At 37.6% G+C, this 22,170-nt stretch overlaps 1 protein-coding gene and 1 non-coding gene across 14 annotated transcripts in view; both read left to right on the forward strand.

Moving 5' to 3' along the window:
- The window catches only part of PSME4 (proteasome activator subunit 4), a 109,413-nt gene extending 88,094 nt beyond the window's left edge, over positions 1–21,319 (forward strand). For 10 of the 13 annotated variants that reach the window (XM_002757750.6, XM_035272593.3, XM_035272594.3 and 7 more), the window contains 7 exons: positions 1,433–1,518; positions 10,462–10,590; positions 11,731–11,886; positions 15,671–15,833; positions 18,180–18,313; positions 19,128–19,266; positions 19,786–21,319. In XM_002757750.6, coding sequence (XP_002757796.1) covers positions 1,433–1,518; positions 10,462–10,590; positions 11,731–11,886; positions 15,671–15,833; positions 18,180–18,313; positions 19,128–19,262 — 803 coding nt within the window. In that variant the 3' untranslated portion in view covers positions 19,263–19,266; positions 19,786–21,319. The remainder of the gene's footprint in view (positions 1–1,432; positions 1,519–10,461; positions 10,591–11,730; positions 11,887–15,670; positions 15,834–18,179; positions 18,314–19,127; positions 19,267–19,785) is intronic. The other 3 variants (XM_035272596.3, XM_035272591.3, XM_078349355.1) reach the window with 1 other exon arrangement.
- LOC118147606 (small nucleolar RNA SNORA2/SNORA34 family) lies at positions 18,590–18,722 on the forward strand. Its single transcript, XR_004734048.1, has one exon. It is a non-coding gene; the product is annotated as a small nucleolar RNA SNORA2/SNORA34 family (small nucleolar RNA).
- Positions 21,320–22,170: the final 851 nt, after the last annotated feature.

Below are 22,170 nucleotides of genomic sequence, written 5' to 3' on the forward strand. Positions count from 1 at the left end.
AACTGAAAGTCTGTACCCTTTAACAACACTTCATTTTCCCCTCTCCACATCCTTTGCAACCACTGTCAACTTTCTGTTTCTGAATTTGCCCATTCTAGATAGCTCACATAAGTTGGATCGTAGATCTTTTTGTCTCTGGCTTATTTCATGTTATGTAGTATTTTCAAGTTGAATGAATGAATTTCTCATTCATGTTATATTATTCATCTGTTACACATTCATCTGTTTGATGGACATTTGAGTTGTTTCCACGTTTGGCTATTGTGACTAATGCTGCTCTGAACATTGATGTTTGTATAAGTACCTGTTTAAGTTCCTGCTTTCAGTTCTTTAGGTTATGTACCTAGAAGTAGAGTTGTTAGACCATGTGGTATTTCTGTGCTTATGTTTTTGAAGAGCGGCCAGACTCTTCCACAGTAGCTGCACCATTTTACATTCCATTCTGCAAATGCACAAGGGTTCTGTGTTCTCACCACTTGTGTTCTGTTTGTTTGTTTGCTTGCTTGCTTTTTTAAAGTAGAGCCATCTTAGTGGATATGAAGAGGTATCTTGTGGTTTTGGTTTGTAGTTCCCTAAAGATTACTGATATTGAGAATCTTTATTGGCCATTTGTGTATCTTGTTTGGAGAAATATCTACTCGTGTCATTCATTACCCACCCCTCTGCTGCCTTTTTTTTTTGGAGACAAGGTCTCACTGTCATCCAGGCTGCTCAGTGCAGCCTCAACCTCCAGGTCTCAAGAGATCCTCCCATTTGAGCCTCCTGAGTAGCTGGGACTACAGGTGTTTACCACCACATCCAGCTATTTTTTTTTTTTTTTTTTTTTTTTTAAGAGAGACAGGGTTTCTCCATGTTGGTCAGGCTGGTCTTGAACTCCTGACCTCAGGTGATCTGCCTGCCTCAGTCTCCCAAAGTGCTAAGATTACAGGCGTGAGCCACCACACCTGGCAATTTTAAAATATTTTCTAGAGACAGTGGGTTTCATATGTTGCACAAGTTGGTCTTGAACTCCTGGGCTCAAGGGCTCCTCCTACCTTGGCCTCCAGAAGTACTGGAATTACAGGCATGGTGCACACCTGTAGTACCAGCCCATTTCTGAATAGATTGTTTTGTTGTTTTTGAGTTTTAGTTCTTTATATATTCTAGTATCAATCCTTTATTAGATACACAATTTAGAAATATTTTCTATTCTGTGGGTTGTCTTTTTACTCTCTAGGTAGTATCTTTTTTTGCACAAAAGCTTTAAATTTTAATTTGGGTGCTGTTATACTGCTTCTCAATAAGTGTCTAATTTATGAAGTAACATAGGTGATCTCTTTTGTAACATCAAGGAGCTATTAGAGTGGCTGACACTAACATTACAGTATTGTTCTACTTTGTGGTCTGTAAATGAATAGCAAAGACTTATTCTGCATCTTTGTTTTCAAAATAGTATTGAAATGGCTGATGGCAAGTGCAGGAAGATCCTTTTCTACAGCAGTCACAGAACAACTTCAGCTTCTGCCTTTGTTTTTTAAGGTAAGGTTATGGCTGAAATTAACAATGCATCTCCTTTTGACCTTCATAAGGAATTTGTGTTCATTGTCTGATGGTTGAAGTTCTTCAGACAATGTGTAAATATTGCTTAGATCACTAAAAAGTAGAATGATCAGTGGAAAATCATTAGTGGATAGTGGTTTAATATTCGTTGAAATTATGTTTTTAATATTAGGTGATAGCAGGATTTTGACAGTTACATTAAAATTTAACAGAACATTGTTTTGCCTGATAGCAGGTTATTTTCTGAGTAATAGCAGATTAGAGGGGCTATTGATAGTTAAAAGCTACAAAGAAAATTTTTAATATACCCATTTCTGACTTCTTTACTCAATGTAATCTACAAATAAAAGTATTCAGTATATTGTGTTTATTTTACAGTGTTAAAGGGCCTGTAACTGTTTCTAACAAATATCTGCAGGAAATCATTTGCCTCTGGTATCACATAACGCCATTTTGTTAATGAAAGGCATGGCTTGAAGTGGTTTTATCTAATCATCCATTCGGGATGCAGCTAATACAACTAAGGTCACAGGTTGACTCGTTAGTTTCCAAAATCTAGTTTGCAATAATGATATGGTTGGCTGTGATTAAGAAAACATTGTTAATTGTATATTTGAAAGGCTTTACACAAACATCACCACTTTTTGATTTTTTTTCATCGGTGCAGTTATTACCTAAGGAGGAGGGCCTTTATTATTGTTGATTGATTAACAAATGGCATACTAAACTTTTGATTTGCTATAGTATACTTTGTCTCTAGGAAATTACAAACAGATAACTGTACCAGTAACTTTCAAAGATTATATTACTAAAATACTTTAAGAATGCTATGCAGAGAATGATACCCATGAACGTCCCTAGGATCTTTTGGGGTATAAAAGTGGGCAGTAGCTGCTAGTATATAAGTCTTTCTTACCTGTAGGTCTTTGGTGTATGTGGGATTTGTCTGCCCAGTACTTAAATATTTTTACTCTGTCACATACTAAGCGGATATAGAACATTTATAAACTCATAATGTGCAATGATTGTTAGGATAGCTGGGGTTCCATCCCTTTTCTTTCATTCAGAACAAATACAGGCAAGCATGTAAGAGTGAGGTTGGTAGAAGGATGATTTGAATCCACTTGAAGTTTATGAAAAATTTAGATCATTAGAGAGCTGTACAGTATAAGTTGCTATTGAGAAGCCTCACATCTTACCTGGATACACTAACATTGAGGTTTAGAATCTCCTAGGCCATCATGATGAATGGGGCCACATGTACAAAGGCATTATATCGTAGTTATTTTGCACATAAATCAGATGTGTAGAGTGTCAGGATAAAGAGCAGTATTTAAAAGAAACCTGTGTACTAAACCATTTGAAGAGCACAGAAGGAGTTCAAGAGGAGGTCAGAAATTCCCTTTTCAACATATTTTGGATACTTATAAGACCTCTAAATGAAGATGCTTTTAATGTGATGCTGCTTATAAGTGAAGATAATGGGTAAACATTCAGAGTTCAGTGGAGCAGTGCAGCCTGGTGGTACAGACTTCAGTGTCATCAACATAGATGGTATTTAAAACCATGAAATTGAATGAGATCATCAAGGGGATGGGTATAGATGGGGGGAAAAAAGAAGTATAAGAATTGAGCCAGTGTTCAGAGGTTAGGGTGATGAAAACACAACGAATAAAGATGATTCAGTTAGCATATGTGTCATAACTTTATATGAACTAAATTAGAACCATCTAAGAGGACTAGATTAAGGCTGGGCACGGTGGCTCACACCTGAAATCCCAGCACTTTGGGAGGCCAAAGTGGGCAGATCACCTGAGGTCAGAAGTTTGGGACCAGCCTGACCAACCTGGAGAAACCCCGTTTCTACTAAAAATATGAAAAATTAGCTGGGTGTGGTGACATGTGCCTGTAGTCCCAGCTACTCGGGAGGCTGAGGCAGGAGAATCACTTGAACCTGGGAGGCAAAGGTTGTGGTGAGGCGAGATCACGCCATTGCACTCCAGCCTGGGCAACAAGAGGTACTTGAAGTTTGTAGAAAATTTCAGTAATGGTGTAAATTTAATTTCTCTCCTTTTAAAAGAAATACATACCTATTGAGAGAAAGTTTAGAAAGTTGAAGGGAAATATTCATAAATAACTACCATTACCATTAATCTTTCTTATATGTCTTTTTTTTCTTGAAATTACTGTGAGTTTATAAAAGCAGTACATACTCATACAAAGTCTGTAAGACTGAAAAGACTAATTGTGTATGATATCTGACAGCCACTGTTCATAGTTGTATTTATATTTCCTCAAATGCTACTTTTCTACACAGTTGTTTCTCACTAGGGTCATGCCAGTAGTTCTGCAGCTTTCTTTTTATTAACCTGATCAATATCTTTTATGTACCTTTCCACATGAGAAAGTAGATATCTGTATTTCTTATGAGGCTTTTAGAATTTAAAATCCAGTGTGCTCTCTAGTAGTAGATGTTTGGTTTTATCACAGTTGTTCACTAGATAGACAACAAGAGAGGCAGTGAGTGGAGTCATTGACAACATGAAGTTTTGAGCCAGGCTGCCTGGATCAAACTCATCTCCATGGCCCATGAACTAATTATGTAATCATGGGCAACTAATTCAACTTTATCCCGTTTATCAGTAAAATGTTGATAATAATACCACCCATCTCCTGAGGATGTTATGAGGATTAAATGAGTTAATACATGACCTTCATTATCCAAATTGAGGAGTGAGTGGTGGAGTCTGATTACAAGGAATTATGTGCATTTTCCAATTCCTGGGTTGCCATTAGCAAATAGCATCCTAAATTGAGAGAATAAGGGGTGATTGCATATGCAAAGTCCTTAAAGCAGCATCAGGCACATGGTAAACACGGTGTACATGTTCCTCATTAATGATACAGTGAACATCTTGTACATATCTTTTGTACTTTGCACATATTTTTTATAGGATAAATCACCATAAGTGAAAATGCTGGATCTACTTCAGCTAACACATTGTTGTAAGAAACATATGGTACATTGGCTGTTCTGTTAAAAAATCTTATTTATCCTATCCCATAAAAAGCAGTGTTGTATCTATAAAAAACCTTGAAATATATATGTATTAAATTTATATTTTCTATATATAAACTTGACTATTCTGGTCTAAGAGTCTTCATATTTTTAAGATTAAAGGAAGAAGTTTTCCAACCAAGAATATCTTACAAAGCCTTGGCCTTGGGGTAAATAGAGTCCTAGTTCAAAATCCTACCTGTAGGTCAGACATGTGGCTCACACATGTAATCCCAGCCCTTTGGGAGGCCAAGACAGGCAGATCACTTGATATCAGGAGTTTGAGACCAGCCTGAACCACATGGTGAAACCCAATCTGTACCAAAAATATAAAAATTAGCCAGGCATGGTGGCACATACCTGTAGTCCCAGCTACCCAAGAGGCTGAGGCAGGAGAATCACTTGAACCCGGGAGGTGGAGCCTGCAGTGAGCCAAGATCTGGCCACTGCACTGCAGCCTGGGTGACAGTTTAAAAAAAAATCCTGCCTGTGACAGGTGCTTTCTTTGTGACCTTGCACAAGCTTTTGAACTTGTCTCTTTTTCTAGAAAGAGAGTGAGTTTAATATCAGTATCCCTCACAGAATTGTTAGAAGGGTGAAATGACATATCTGTAAAGCAGAGAGCTTAGTGGTAAAGTACATACTTACCATTTTACTACTCTTTAGCTGAATTTTAATTTGGAACAATTAAGGGCTCAAATAGTGGTGGTCAGGTGGGAGGAGAGGTATTTTATCCTAAGTTTCAAACTTCAGGCAATGCTCAAATCCACCACTATAGTTTTGTATATGTGAAACTTAGAGAAGAATGTACAAATGCTGTGGCACATTGGATACAGTCACCTCACATTGATCCTATTTCTTTTTTTCTCTTTTTTTTCCTTTTTTCATTGATCCTATTTCTTTAGAAAAATTATTTTTTCGGGCCAGGCGCGGTGGCTCACGCCTGTAATCCCAGCACTTTGGGAGGCCGAGGCACGTGGATCACGAGGTCAAGAGATCGTGACCATCTTGGTAAACATGGCGAAACCCCATCTCTACTAAAAATACAAAAAATTAGCTGGGCATGGTGGCACGTGCCTGTAATCCCAGCTATCAGGAGGCTGAGGCAGGAGAATTGCCTGAACCCAGGAGGAAGAGGTTGCCGTGAGCTGAGATCGCGCCATTGCACTCCAGCTTGGGTAACAAGAGCAAATCTCTGTCTCAAAAAAAAAAATAAATAAAGAAAGAAAAGTTATTTTTTCAATAATCAGGAGAAAAATGTAAGGTCATTCCTTTGCTAACTAAATGGATAGCATTTTCTACTGGTTAACATAGTTTAGTATATAATCTCCATGGTAAAATTTATCAGGTTTTAGAATTTTACCATTTTTAGTAGAATATTTTCGCTTATGCTGTAGTTGAGAATATTGTCTTAATTTCATTAGAAAAACCCATTTTTTTCATAATAGTGGGAAGAGAGACTGCTGATTCAAAAGACGAGTGAGTCATCTTAAATTCTGGTGGTAACAGACCTTGCCAGCAAATGAATATCTTCTTTTTTATACTCCAGTTAACTACCCAAACTCTAAATCACCTCATATCTACTGAGGTGTGAATAAAACGACAAGGAAAACAACTCTACCTATAATGCCTAGAGATTTGAACTGTTGAGTATTTACCGTTTGTACCCTGACTTGGTTGGTGTGTGTCCTTTTATACCTTTGACCATCATATAAATGTGTCTCTGCTATAACCTACAAATGTGTTTGTGAAATTGTTTTTTGAATAACAATTATTTAATTCTGCAAGTTGATTTTGTTTTTTAGCTCAGTATATCATGTCTGTCTTTTCATATCAGTTCACAAAATTGCTTCTTTTTATGACAAAATTGTGCCATCATTTAAAAATTTAACCAATTTTCTGTTGATAGCACCTTTGACCCTTCTTAAGTATCTTGTACATGTGAGCATATTTGTAGGATACTTCATAGGTATCAAATTGCTGGGCAAAAGAGATGTATCTGCATTTTTTTTTTTTTTAAGAGATGGTGATATCTCACCATATTGTCCAGGCTGGCCTCAAACTCCTGGGCTTAAGTGATCCTCCCACCTCAGTCTCTTGTGTAGCTGGAATTACATTTGTGTGCCAGTGCCACCACACCCAGCTAATTTTATTTTTTGTAGAGACAGGGTCTCACTAACAGTGGCGCAGGCTGCTGTCAAACTCCTGGCTTCAAGTGATCCTCGCGCCTTGGTCTCCAAAGTGCTGGGATTACGGGCACGAGCTGCTCTGCCCAGCTCAAGTTTACCACTTTTAAGCTTTTGCATACCTCTTTTTGTCTAAGGAAATGCCCTTATACTGCTCATTTTTGATTTTCCAATTTAAGTTACTTTACTGTGGGTGTCCTGCCATTATGGAGATGTGGTTAAATTACTTCCACCATGTTCTTCCTCACCCACACCAACAAGGCAGGGCTTTGAATCTCCTTGTTGAGTTTATACTTCTGTAATTTTTTTTAACCTTTAAAAACACAATTCCTACTGGAATGGAAGTAAATTCATGAAGTAATTTTTGTCACATGCCAGGGCTAAAAAATAATGTATTTTGATATAACACCAATTGATGTTCAGTAATTAATGGTCAATTTTACTTCCTTTTTTTTTTTTTTGAGACAGGGTCTTGCTCAGTCACTCAGGCTGGGGTGCAGTGGCATGATCATAGCTCACTACAGCCGCAATCTCCCAGACTCAGGGGATATTCATTGTTACTGAGTTGATTAGTGTTTCTGGGCTTATTTGGTAGACACAGCACATTTTCTAAAGAGAAATAGCTCATACTGACATTTTCAATTCAAACTTGTGATTACTAAGATTTTATTGAACCACTTGTATTTTTGTATCTTTTACCTCTCATGTGAAAGCTCTTGATTTCTGTTGCAGTTACTATAAATTTGATTTTTATACATCCCAGAAAGCATATATTACCCTGTTTTTAAAAGTCACTGTTCTAAGTATGTATCCTGCCAGACAGTTAAACAGTGAGGTTCACATACTTCATTATGCATTTGCATTTTTTTCCTGAAGAGATTTTTAAGGGATTACCTTGTAATAATAGGATATCTAAACTACAAGGATGTACTACAGTTTATTTAACCAGGCAGTCTCCAGATCCAATAGATATCTGAATTATTTCCAGTCTTGTGCTTTTGAAATAATGCTGCAGTGTAGATCTTGGTGAGTCATTTCATGTATTTGCCAGTATATCTGTGAGGTAGGAGCGTAGATGTACATTGCCAGTATAAAGTAAATGAATATGTGCTTTGGCTAGATGCTGCTCCACACCCCTCTTTATTGGCTATTTCCTCAGATACTCAGCTTTACAGTATGATATTAAACATCATGATTTTTGCCAATAGGACAGGTGAAAATACATAACTCACTGTGGTTTTAATTTGCAAAAATAAATCTTTTTTTTTTTTTTTCTAAAATACCAAGGATTATATCAACTGAGGTAAAATATTAAAAACTCAGCATTATAAAATATCTTCGCATGCCTAAAACAAACAAGAACTTCATCATGCCCTTGTTATGACAAAGGCTCTCCTTGACCAAACTTTCATCAGCTGTTGTGAGCCCTCTTTCTGACTGCATCTCATCCTTGGGTCCTGTCTTTGGCCTCTCTTGTCTTTGGTCCAGTTTTAGCAAGACTCTAATTTAGTTTAGAAAGAATCCCCCACCCTTGGTATCTGATTGCCCTGTTCTGCCTTTCACAAGAATCCTGTTAAGTTAGTTTAGGAGGAATCCTCCTACCCCTCATGTGTCCGAATAAAGTTTTCCTAATGATTTTAACAAATGTCAGAGTAATTTTTTTAACAATAAGTTCAAACTGAGTGTATTAATTCACTATGGTGATTTGTCCAGTGTTTAATAGACATAATTTACCTTAGCGAACTTTTTGGGTTTTTTTAGGTGGAGTCTCACTCTGTCACCCAGGCTGGAGTGCAATGCAGTGGTGTGATCTCGGCTCATTGCAACCTCTGCCTCCCTGGTTTAAGCACTTCTCCTGCCCCTTGAGTAGCCGGTGTTAGAGGTGCTCTCACACCCAGCTAATTTTTGTATTTTTAGTCAAGACGGGGTGGGGTTTCACCATGCTGGTCAAGCTGGTCTCGAACTCCTGACCTCATGATCCACCTCAGCCTCCCAAAGTGCTGGGATTATTGGCGTGAGCCACTGGTTTTTGTTTTTTTTTTTTAACAGACGGTACCAATTTGTCACCCAGGCTAGAGTGCAGTGGTATAATCAAAACTCACTGTAACATTGAACTCCTGGGCTCAAGCAGTCTTCTCACCTCACCCTCCCAAGGACTGTAGGCATGTGCCACCATGCCCAGCTACTTTTTTTTATTTTTTGTTTTTTGTAGAGACTAAGTCTTGTTCTATTACCTGTGCTGGCCTAATGATATCCCTGTAACTTAGTGCCCAGAGTCGCTTAGCAAATTTGATTAAAGTTTTCCCCTACTGAATATGCAAGGGTATACTTTTAAAAGATTTAAAACGAATTTAAGGCATCAAACAGCATACATTCATAATCAAAGTATGGTACCAGACAAACCTGATTTCTTCATTAAAACAAATAAGGGTACTGGGTACAGTGGTTCATGCCTGTAATCTCAGCACTTTAGGAGGCCAAAGCAGGAAGACTGCTCAAGCCCAGGAGTTTGAGACCAGCATGGGCAACACAGTCTCTACAAAAAAATTAAAAAAAAAAAAAAATTAGCTGGGCATGGTAGTGCATGCCTGTGCTCCCAGCTACTTGGAAGGCTGAGGTGGAAGATTCACCAACGCCAGAAAGTTGAGGCTACAGTGAGCCATGGTTGTGCCACGATACTCCAGCCTGGGCTACAGTGGAAGGCCCTGTCTCAAAAAAAGAAAAACAAAAGTGGCAATGGCTACAGCTGTCAGATTTGTTGTAATTCATAATGATACTCTTAAAAAATTGCTATTTACTTTTGGAGGACAGAAGGGAAATCATTCTGAATGAGGGAAAGCTTTTGTATATTTAAGTATTCTCGCTAATTATGAAGAAGGAGTGACCATTTCTCAAGCCTCTCTTTTTGTAATGGATTATAACAGGAAGAGAAAACTAAATATCAATGAAAGAAATACACAGCATCACTTAATGTTGTGCCCAAAAAATGAAACTTGAATAAAATCAGACCTTTAGATCTAGCAGCCATTTTATAGAACTTACTGGGGCCAAGGAATATCAGTGCAGGGATGTAATCAGGGAAGGCCACAGTGATGGAAACTACAAAACAACAGACACAGCCTTTGTCCTCTGAGGAAAAAAAATACAGAGCAAGGGATTTTAAAAGATAGTGTAGGGAATGTATGCACCAAAAGAGCTTTATGAAACGTACCAAGTAATTACGATATGTGGTCATTATGTTAAACCTGATTTCAAAAAACAGTTGTAATAACACATGAATGTGATAATAGGGGAAATCTGAGTGCTGCCAAATACTTCTTTTTTTTTTTTTTTTTTTTTTTTGCTTTATAACTAATGAAGTTTTGTGTGTCATGATGTCGGTTACCTTTTAGAAATAACAAAATATTTAGGATAAAATAGGGATTTGTTTCAAATAATTTCATTGGGGAATGGAAGTCAGAGGCGAGCAAACAGTGAAACAAAAGATTATCTATGGGTTTGTCATTTTTGAAGAGGTGATTGGCTCATGGGGGTTCATATACTATTCTGTAATTTTGTATATATTTGAAATTTCCCATAAACATTGTTAAAAGTAAAAATGTGTTATCTCTTATATAGGATGCCTTTGTACTTAATGGCAATTATTTTTCTATTTTTGTCCTTTTTACATTTTTTTAGATTGCCCCAGTGGAAAATGACAATAGCTACGATGAACTGAAAAGAGATGCAAAGTTATGTTTATCATTAATGTCTCAGGGGTTGCTTTACCCTCATCAAGTGCCTTTGGTACTTCAGGTGCTAAAACAAGTAAGACTGTTTATAATATTTATGTCTTTTGATTAGGATTTTGGTTTACCATTCTAAGAATTTCACAGTTGGCTACAATGCACACAGTACCTGATTTTGTTTGTTTTGAATTTTCATTTAGTATAAGAGAAGGCATACATATTGACCAAAGAAACAGACCTAGATTCTGTGCCCGGCTCTGCCACCATCTTTGTGACCTTGGGCAAGTCACTCAAGCCAAAACTATGCAGAGAGCTAATTCATTATTAAGTGCTTTGGATTAAAAGTGCTTATGAGGAACGGGGATGGTGATTCCTTTCTGCCAGTTCCCCTTTGTTTTCCTCACATCTATGACCTGGTCTATTCTAGAGAGATCTATAGTGAATATACATTTTCTGCCTGCAACATTAGTATACCATATGGTCAGCTTTATCCAGACATTGCACATGTTATATAGAAGTAGACATCTCCCTATAGCTTTCACATTTTAAATTTGATAACCACACTGGAAAATATTTTCAACAACCTAAAATGTTATTTCTTTGTAGTAGAATTTAAGTCATTAATAATTTGCTTTCTAGACCCTACTGCTGCTACCAAAAGTAAAATAATGTGCCATCCTCAGAGGAGTTAAGAGCCATTAATCATGACTAATTGTCTTTTCTGAAATTGACTTTTACATTTGTGTGGTTTTTTTGTTGTTTGTTTTTGTTTTTGAGACAGAGTCTCTCTCTGCTGGCCAGGCTGGAGTGCAGTGGCACCATCTCTGCTCACTGCAACCTCCGGGTTCACGAGATTCTCATGATTCAGCCTCCCAAGTAGCTGGGATTACAGCTGCCTGCCACAACACCCAGCTAATTTTAGTATTTGTAATGGAGATGGGGATTTCACCGTGTTGGCCAGGCTTATCTCAGACTCCTGACCTCAGGTGATCCACCCACCTCACTCGCCTCCCAAAGTACTGGGATTACAGGCATGAGCCACCATACCCAGCCTCATTCAACCTTTTATTTATAAGGAAATAGAAGATGAGCTTGTCCTAACTATACCTGTGAAAATAGAGTTAAATTAGAATATTACATTGTTTGGGTTTAATGTTACTGTCATCTCATGTTTTCATCAGTACTGCTTTTATCGTTTATATTTATTTCTCATTCACAGACAGCAAGAAGCAGTTCTTGGCATGCAAGATACACAGTACTGACCTACCTCCAGACCATGGTATTTTATAACCTCTTTATTTTCCTAAACAATGAAGATGCAGTTAAAGATATCAGGTGGCTGGTTATAAGTCTTTTGGAGGATGAACAACTAGAGGTAAAATTTAATTTATAGAAAATGGAAATTCGGTCAATTTTTTTTTTTTTTGAGATGGAGTTTTGCTGTTGTTACGCAGACTGGAGTGCAATGGCACGATCTCGGCTCACCGCAACCTCTGCCTTCTGGGTTAAAGCAATTCTCCTGCCTCAGCCCCCTGAGTAGCTGGGGCTACAGGCACGTACTACCATGCCCAGCTGATTTTTGTATTTTTAATAGAGATGGGATTTCACCTTGTTGACCAGGATGGTCTCGATCTCTTGATCTCTTGATCTACCCTCCTCGGCCTCCCAAAGTTCTGGGATTATAGGCGTAAGCCACTGCACCCAGCCAATTCAGTCAATTTTTTTAAAAAACCATCATGGTTCCCTTTTTAAGAAGTATTTGTGGCCAGGTGCAGTTGTTTATACTTATAACCTGAACACTTTGAGAGACCATGTCAGTGAGATCACCTGAGGCCAAGAGTTTGAGACCAGCTGGATAATGTAGCAAGGCTGTTTCTACAAAATACTCAAGAATGAGCTAGATGCGATGGTGTGTGCCTCTGGTCCCAGCTATCTAGGAGGCTGAGGTGGAAGGATTACTTAAGCCTGGAGGTTGAGCTTTGATTACACTATTGCACTCAGCCTGGGCAGCAGAGCGAGATCTTGTCTCAAAAACATTAAATAAAAGTAACTTTAATTTTAACATAGCTCTATGTGAGTAGTTTTGATACCCTAATCATGATTCCTTATAATACAAATGGAAGAAAAATTGAGCATGTTTTCATTCTGTCTTTGCAATTGGGCAAATAATACTTGTGAGCCCAAGTTTTATTAACCATGAGAAATTGGGCATGATGATTATAATTGCCCGACTCATTCTACTGATTTTTAAGGAACTAATGAGAATGTGCATGATGGCAGTTGGAAAGGGAGTAAAAATCTGCACATAGATGCTGCTATCCAGTAGACTTCAGATGAGGTTGGCGTTCTTTCTTTTTCTTTGGTAGAGAAATTAAAGGTAACTTTTGTGGTGAGGTTGCATTAATGTTTTGTACAAAAAGATAATGTATTATCACATACAGTCTAATGTAAGAAGCATGTTGTAGTAAATATGGCATGAGATACTACTTCTTAAGTTGGCATTAAGAAAAGAAAATGTAATTTTTTGTGAATATTTTGCTTATTTTGTGGACTTTATAGTTTTTTTCTTGTAGTACTCACAGTATTTTATATACTTACTAGCATTGAAAATAGATTTATTCACAGGAAACTAGGAATGGAAATTTCTCCTAGTTCCAGTGGTACTCACAGTCTGGTTATAATGACTCCAACAGGCTTCAGTTAAAATATTTGCAGCTATGATTTTTTTTTCTAATTTTTATTGTGTTCTTTAAAACTATGCTAAAGGAGTGGGAAAATTGAGACTATGTCATTGTTTCTTACAAATTATTATACAACTTGCAATAAAAATGTAGTTTTAGGAGCTTCTTTTAGAACATTTTTATGGGTTTTTTGTTTGTTTGTTTCTTGAGACCGAGTCTTGCTCTGCTGCCCAGGCTGTAGTGCAGTGACACAGTTACGGCTACTGCAACTACTGCCTCCTGAGCTCAAGTGATCCTCCCACCTCAGTCTTCCTGAGTCGCTGGGATTCTGGGCACTCGCCACCACACCGAATTACTTTTTTTGTATTTTTGTAGAGGTGAGGTTTCACCCTGTTGCCCAGACTGGTCTCAAACTTCTGGGCTCAACAGTCTACCTGTCTTGGCCTTATACATTATTTTTATATTTTTTTCCATAATATAGAGGTTTAAACACAGCTGTTATATAAACATAATCATGATGTTCATTAAAACTATCACATTTTTAAAGCAACATGTAATACCAAAAGCAGTAATAATTAAATTCTATTCATTGATAGTATGGGAAAAAGAACTATGTTATATAAATGAGAACTGTTTGAAGAGAATCTTACTGTATTTAAGGGAAAATTCTTAGAAATAGAGGAAAATAGTATGTTTTTAGCTGAGAAGGCTAAATGTATTCTTCTTTCCTCACTTTTAAAGTTAATTATAGACATTTGCCCTGGGGTAAAATATCTCAAAAGTAGACCCTACCACTGGGAAAGAGCATAAATCAGTTGGAGGTGTTGGGGATCACTTGTTAGCAATTTGGAGAAAAAAATAAATAACATCTCATATTACAATATACTTTTGAGATAGTAAAGAAACTTCCCCTCTTTCATTTTTTTAAGTTAAAAAAATTAGGAGAAAGTGGTTTTGAATATTATTTATAGGAACATAATAGGAGCAGAGATGACTTTCTAAGCCTTTGGGTTAATAGGTATCACATCAAAACGTACATATCTGACTACAAGAATCATGAAGACTTTGTAGAATAGTGGTGGTAGTATAATAATGTATACAGATAGGGACAGTACATGCTATAAACAGTGAAAAGTTATACCTCTCAATGACCAGGAAAATGCAAACTTGAAATAATAATGAGGCATTTTTACCTCCTCCCAATTTAGTGTTTTCCTCCCCTCAGAAAACAAAAATGTGTAATAGTGATAAGCAGTGAAAGGTATAACTGCTAGTTCACATTTTTGTATCATGTTAGCACTAGCTTTTTTGAAAAGCAACTAATAGCCATAAAATTAATAGGAAAATTGTTATATCTTTAAATTTATTAATCCCAGTTTTTGTAATCTAAGAAAATATACTGCAGGCCAGGCACAGAGGTTTACGCCTGTAATGCCAACACTTTGGGGAGGCCAAGGCAGGAGAATGCTTGAGCGCAGGAGTTCAAGACCAGCCTGGACAATAAAGTGAGACCCTGTGTCTACAAAAAAATAGAAAATTAGCCGAGTGAAAATATATAATGTGAAAATTTACACAAATTAAGAATATTTATAGCATAGTATTGAGAATGTGAAAGCCATCTAATCAGTAGTTAAATATGCAAATAAGTTGTGGCATATAAGCTTTATAGGAAAGAGCGCAACCAGTAAAACATTTTATAATGTATTTTGCATGCTAGTGTAATGAATGTAGCAAAGAAAATGTTATGTTCTTGACAGATGATGATGATAAACTTGTGAACAACCTTTTAAAGGAATGCAACAGAGCAAAACATTTGTTTTTTAAAATTATCATTGTGTATCATGAATGTTAAACAGAAATATTTGTAATTTATATGTGAAATGGGGATGCCTTTTTACTGCTTTTTTTGTTTCCCCAAAGTTGAATTACCATTCCAATTTGAAATGGACTGTGTACACACTTCATTTAGTACTTGTATATATAAACTGTGTTTATAGTCTGACAACAGCTTGTGAAATTCCTAAAAATTAACCGGGATGTAAGTCTCTATGATGTATGCCAATTACAGAAATTAGGTTGGTCTGTGTCTTTGCTGCTAACAAAAAGAGCTATAGCAGTGGCCTTCAGAGATGTAGAGTCTAGGAAAACTTGATCTTAATGTCAGGCTCTGGCACTGCTTTTACAGTTGCAGCCCTGATGAGAGCTATCAGCAGGGAAGATAATTTATGGAGAAATTTAATTTTGCTAAAATAAGTAAAAGTTGATGCTCATAACCCTAATGTAGTTTTTATCCATTATGAGGCCACAAACCCTTTGAGAATCTGCTGAAATCTCTATTAAGAAACTGCCAAAGAGCATACACAAAATTTGCATGTAATTTCAGGAAGGTTTTCACCCCAGTTCCCATGGTACCCCCTATCCTCCATTATTCCCTCAGACTTAGAATGTCAGTTCTAATAGAAATTATTATCTCTACAGGTTCGAGAAATGGCTGCTACCACCTTAAGCGGCCTGCTGCAGTGTAACTTCCTCACCATGGACAGTCCTATGCAGATTCATTTTGAGCAACTTTGCAAAACAAAACTACCTAAGAAAAGAAAGCGAGACCCTGGTTCTGTAGGAGATACCATTCCTTCTGCAGGTAACGTTGCTGGTAGAAAACACACATATCCTTTTGGGAATGAATGAGGGTTAACCAGGCTTACTCAACAAATATTTATTGAATACTTATATGTGCCCAGGTCTATGCTAGGTACTGGGAAGTTTTCCCTTCTTTTGAGGAACTTTTCATATAGAAAGCAGGACTTGGAATGTACAAAAGCTAAAACTGAGGTAGATACAAAGCAGGTCCATATGTAGAACTGCTACCTAATTATAATCAGTCTACCCCACAACCAAAATAGCTTCATAAAAAAGAGAGATCCAGAATTAGTTATTTTGGAGGGTGTAAAAAACCTGTTTTTGGAATTTAGAACTTAGGTGTAGATGTACTAACAGAAAAAAAACAAGTAAACAAAGCAAGCCTTGTTTTTATTGGAGAGAGGAGTATTTGGTACTTCATTATTCATTTGGTGAGAGGGTTCGGAGTCATTGCAGGAGATTCCAGTCTAATTGAATACAGACACAAGATAAACACGAGAATAAGATCTGACTACTATGTCACGTTTAAAGAGAAATGTAAATGTGATTACAAAGATGCATCTTATCTTGCCACCATTAACTGTAATCATAATAGAAAATACATATAAAGGTTAATAGTAAGTAGGAATTTTATTGAATTTAGAGGAAGTGTTTAGAATATAAAGCTTTTACTGCTGGTTAGTGTCTTAATTAGGTCACAAAGTTACCTAATAACAGAATCCAATAAAACATCAATGTACATTCTAGTATCTTTGCTTTTTGGAATTATATATATAAAATATATATATTATAAATACATTTTATAATATGTATTTTTTCGAAACAAGATCTTCCACTGTTAGCCAGGCTGGAGTGCAGTGGCACAGTCTCGGCCCCCTGCAACCTCCACCTCCTAGGTTCAGGCGATTCTTATGCCTCTGCCAGCCTAGTAGCTGGGATTAGAGGTGCACTACCATGCCCAGCTGCTTTTTCGTAGAGATAGGGTTTCACCATGTTGATCAGGCTGGTCTTGAATTCCTGGCCTCAAGTGATGAGCCCACCTGGACCTTCCAGGATGCTGGGATTACAGGCGTGAGCCACAGTTCCCGGCCTGAGAATTATATATATATATTTTTTAATGGTAAAGTGCAAAGTATTTTTAGGTGTTTGTTACACCAAATGGTATTGTTCACAATTTTGACCAGTTCAAATTCTCTTTTCCTTACCTTCAGCTTCCTACTTTCCATACACATGTAATATGTAATATACTCTAAAACATATGATCACATACAGCTTTATTGAGAAACTGAGAGATTTGAAAGCACTTTACAGAAAGAATAGAGACCCTTTAGCACACAGACATGCTGCAATTCTCTGTTTTAAGAAATAGATATTCTTCATACATTGTGTGTTAAAAAACTAATGAATTGATGTATTCTGGGTAGGGTCGTCACATCCAGAAAAAACACTGATTTTGATTGGAGATTGTTTTAGAATCAGGGATTGCATAGGCCTAGGTACAATTATGCTGTTATTGATGAACAACTATGGAAATCTTTTTTTTTTTTTTTTTTTGAGTTAAGATCTTGCTCTGTCGCCCTCCTTGGAGTGCAGTGGTTTTGAACATGGCTCACTGCAGCCTTGACCTCCCAGGCTCAGACAGTTCACCTGCCTCAACCTCTTGTCCAACTGGAACCACAGACATGCACTGCCATGCCCAGCTAATTTTTTTTCTTTTCTTTTCTTTTTTGATACAGAGCCTTGCTCTGTCTCCCAGGCTGGAGTGCAGTGGTACAATCTTGGCTCACTGCAACCTCTGCCTCCCAAGTTCAAATGATTCTCATGCCTCAGCCTCTGGGTAGCTGGGACTACACATGCTATTACATCCAGGTAATTTTTTTATTCCTAGTAGAGACAGGGTTTCACCATGGTGGCCAAGATGGTCTTGAACTTCTGATCTCAGGTGATCCGCCCACCTTGGTCCCTCAGCATACTGGGATTACAGGCATGAGCCACCCTGCCTGTCTGCCAGTTAATTTTTCATACATTTTTTTTGGAGAGATGGTCTCACTTTGTTGCCCTGGCTGGTCTCAAATTCCTGGCCTCGAGTGACCTTCCAATGCTGGCCTCCCAAAGTGCTGGGATTGCAGGTTTGAGCCACTGTGTCAGACCAACAATTTCTTAAATACGGGATTATTTTCAGTTTGACCTCAAAGTCAAGTTTTTGATATGGATACCTGTAGATTCATTTTAAATGCAGAAATTCACATATTGAAAACAACACAATTGAAAACTAATTTTATCTCACTGTAATAAGTACATTAGAGACATGTAAATATGTGCACATATGATGCTGTTTTCTTTGCAGAGTTGGTCAAACGCCATGCTGGGGTGCTAGGACTTGGTGCATGTGTCCTTTCTAGTCCTTATGATGTTCCTACCTGGATGCCCCAGCTCCTCATGAATCTCAGTGCACATCTAAATGATCCTCAGCCTATTGAGGTACAATATTTCCTTATTAGTTTGTACCTGTAGTATCAGTGATGTTTTATAAAAAACTATAATAATAATTTCCTATATTCTCTGAACTACTGCTTTCATAAAGCTGCTGCCTCTGCCAGGGCTTAGTCTACTCACCATTAATTATTTAAAAATTACAGAGACCTTGCTCCCATGTATATGAGATTTTTTGGTAGTGAGGAAATTATTGTAGCCTCTATCCCTCCCAGTCCAATGGAAGTAAAGTACTGTCAATATTGTGATAAATTTTATGTTTCTATGGCCCTGACTGAAGACCAACAGTTGTTCTGTAGCTGCTGGTTTCAAGCGGAGGCCTAAAGGACTCTCTTCCTATGGTTGGCTGTTCTGGGACCTCAGCAGGGAACAGCTTTTTCATTTGGAAGAAACAACTTACAGCTCTCCATCACATTGGAAGATCCTCAGGAATAGGCTCTTCCAAGGGACAGGGATAGCTAATATAGGGAAGAGCATCTGCCCAGAATTAATTTATTTCTGTTCTATTGTTCTTATTTCTAGTATAAATGGCCACTGATAAGTCCGGGGAAAAAATTTCTATTTTTATAGCATTGCAGAGTGTTTTACTGGAAGCTCATGTTAAATAAAAAATTATGATGGCTTTTTAGTAACTCAAAAGACTATTGACTTTGTCCTTCTCATTGGCTTTTTGTTTTGGTGGCACTTGGTAATGGGTGAGATCTGATGTCTTAGAGGGATTGTAATTTAACTAAAAATATCCTACGTATGATCCTGATTGTCCAGAGACGTTAAAACATAATGTGGTTCGTCTACTTTACAGATGACTGTAAAAAAGACCTTATCCAATTTCCGAAGGACTCACCATGACAACTGGCAGGAACACAAACAGCAATTCACTGATGACCAACTGCTTGTTCTCACCGACCTTCTTGTGTCACCATGCTATTATGCATAGAAAGGTAAGTCAGCAAAGTTCTGAATGTAAAGACATGACATCCTCAGGCACATGGTTTGGTGACTGAGAAATAGGTTTTTTTTTTTCTTTTTGCTGACATTCTTAGATGTCAATGTTTAGATAAAGTTGGGTGGGAGGGTTATTTGTTTTTAAACATGGCTTTTGCTATGGCCATTGGAAATGAAAATTTTTCTGTGCCTCCCTGCTTTAGGTATAAAGCAGAGAATTGATGTGTGACTGCTTTTGGACCTTTATTGTCTCAGCCTGGGAATAGTTAGATAAAGGGAAAAAAAATCTTATTCTTAGTTGCCTCCTGGGTAGAGCTGGGACATTTTGTGTGGCCCTGAGGACTCCAGGTTCTAGACAGTTGTGAGAATATTTCATCGGATCCTTACCCATTCTGTTAAAGAGGGAGCACTTAGAAGCTTCCTACTCTAATAGGAAGAATTAAGAATTTCATTCATTGGGCTTTTAGAGTTGGATGTCCTGTTACCTAATTGAAATTTTTTCCTCCCTGATACAGATGACTAGTCCTCACTTCAGGCTCTTTTCATCAAAAATTCCACACCCTCAGGTACCATCTGTGGTGGCTCTCTGCAAGTTTTAAAACTGCCTCTGCTGAGCTCTCATCATTTTGGTGGTTTCTGTGTTAGATCTCGTTAGTCTGCGTTCCACAGCTTCTCAGTTGCTATTTATTTGGTTTCCTAACTTGTCCAGAAATGTTTCCAGAATACTGATCACTTCTTTTTTTTTTTTTTGAGGCATCTGACAATGTCACAAAGTCTCAGTCTAGAAATAATTACCCAGTATGATCATGGCATCCAAGACCAGGATCTAGGAGCTCATTAAGAAACAATTTACTTGGAATGGAGAATACCCATCTGTAATACAGGTCCTTCATTTTATTCATCTCAAATTATTTTGAATTCTTCCCAAATGGCTGCTAGATTTAGATGGTAGTCAGGCTGTGGGCCGTAAATCTGAAACCTTGAGAGCCTTGGGTCTGGAGAGCCTTGAAGAGGGAAGGAAAAGAGGGCAAGTCTTGGACCTAACCAATGACCTGATGGATTGCTCGACCAAGACACAGAAGTGAAGTCTGTATTTGTGCACCTCCCACAGACTGGAGTTTTTGGTGCTGAATAGAGCCAGTTGCTAAAAAATTGGGGGTTTGGTGAAGAAATTTCTGATTGTTGTGTGTATTCAATGTGTGATTTTAAAAATAAACAGCAACAACAATAAAAATCCTGACTGGTTGGTTTTTCCCTGTATTCTTTACAACTATTGTTTGACCCTCTCAAAACTGTTACCACCTAAATGGAAGACTGCTGTGTTTGTGGACATTTTGTAATTTTTTTCTTTTTATTTTGTTCTCTCTCTTTTTTATTTTGCCTGCAGAATCGTTGAGAGACTAATAAGGCTTGATAATTTAATTGACTTGTTTGATATATGTTATATAAATGTAAGAGATGTATAAACTGTAGAGATAGCATTGACAAGACTTTGTACAGATGCAACCATTTACACAACATCATCGTGTAATTTGTAAAGATCCACATGTAGTTCTTTATTATAGTGATTTTGGGCTTTCCTACCCACTGAATGCCATTTTTTGTGTTTTTAAATTATTTTCTTTATCTTTTCTTGTTACAAAAACTGAGATGTGGGGTTTTTCTTTCCTTTTTTTTTTTTTCCAGTTCATTTATCATTAGAATGTCTGAACTTTTATGTAACATTTTTGTGTGCATCTCTCAATGCTAACATCACATCTGCCTATGACAAGTTTATGGAGTGAAAGGTATCTTCTAGGTTGAAATAATTCACAAATTGGTGAATGTCATCTTGCAACACACCCTGTACAGTCTTCCTTAAAGGAACACTACAGTATATTTTTAGTATCTACATGCTGAATGACTCAATACAGACCTAAGCACAGCAGTGGTCCTGGTACATTATTTAAGTGTCAGCATACACAGGCATAATCCCTGTATAGAGTAGTGCCAAACTGATTATTTCAATTGTGTAACTAGTTTAAAACCCAATAAATGGATTGTTTTTAACAGCTGGCTTTTGTCTTCATTAAGAGGAGAAGACAGTTCTGTGGGCTGTGACTCCTGTGGATTTCCTTTTGTAGCTGTAGGTTTGTATCTGTAAACCTATGTCCTCTGACCAGTATAAATTATCTAGATCTGCCCCATGCAATATAGTAGCTACTAGGCACATCTGTCTATGTTTAAGTAAATCAAAAATTTATTTCCTCAGTCTCACTGGGCATATTTTAAATACTCTTCAGCCACATGTGGCTAGTGGTTACGACACTGAATAGCATTGATGAACTTTTCGATCATCACAGAAAGTTCACCTAGCACTGACCTAAGTGATTTAGTTCCTTTTTTGGGGTGGGGGGGGCGGGGAGTCAGTTGTTTGGTTCTGTCATCCAGGCTGGAGTACAGTGGCATATTCTTTGCTAACTGCAACCTCTGCCTCTCAGGTTCAAGCAGTGCTCGTGCCTTAGCCTCCCGGGTAGCTGGGACTAACAGCATATGCCACCACAGCCAGCTGATTTCTGTATTTTACTAGAGACAATGTTGAACCATGTTGCCCAGACTGATCTCAAACTGCTGAGTTTAGACCTGCCTCGGACTCCCAAAGTGCTGGGATTACAGGCATGAGCCACAGTGCCTGGTCCTAAGTGATTGGTTCTTAAATTGATGTGCCTGAGAATCATGAGGGGATTTTGTTAAAATGTACATGGAATTCATTGTCCCAGTTCATAATATCAGTGCCTGTTCCTGACTGAGACCACACATTGAGAATTGTATACATTGAGAAGTGAGGCTTCACACTGTATATCAACCACTTCAGTGTTTTCTAATTAAGCTGTATGAAACTGTGCCTTAGCAATGGTTCC

The sequence above is a fragment of the Callithrix jacchus genome, chromosome 14, assembly GCF_049354715.1.
Source record: "Callithrix jacchus isolate 240 chromosome 14, calJac240_pri, whole genome shotgun sequence".
Classification (NCBI taxonomy): Eukaryota; Metazoa; Chordata; class Mammalia; order Primates; family Cebidae; genus Callithrix; species Callithrix jacchus.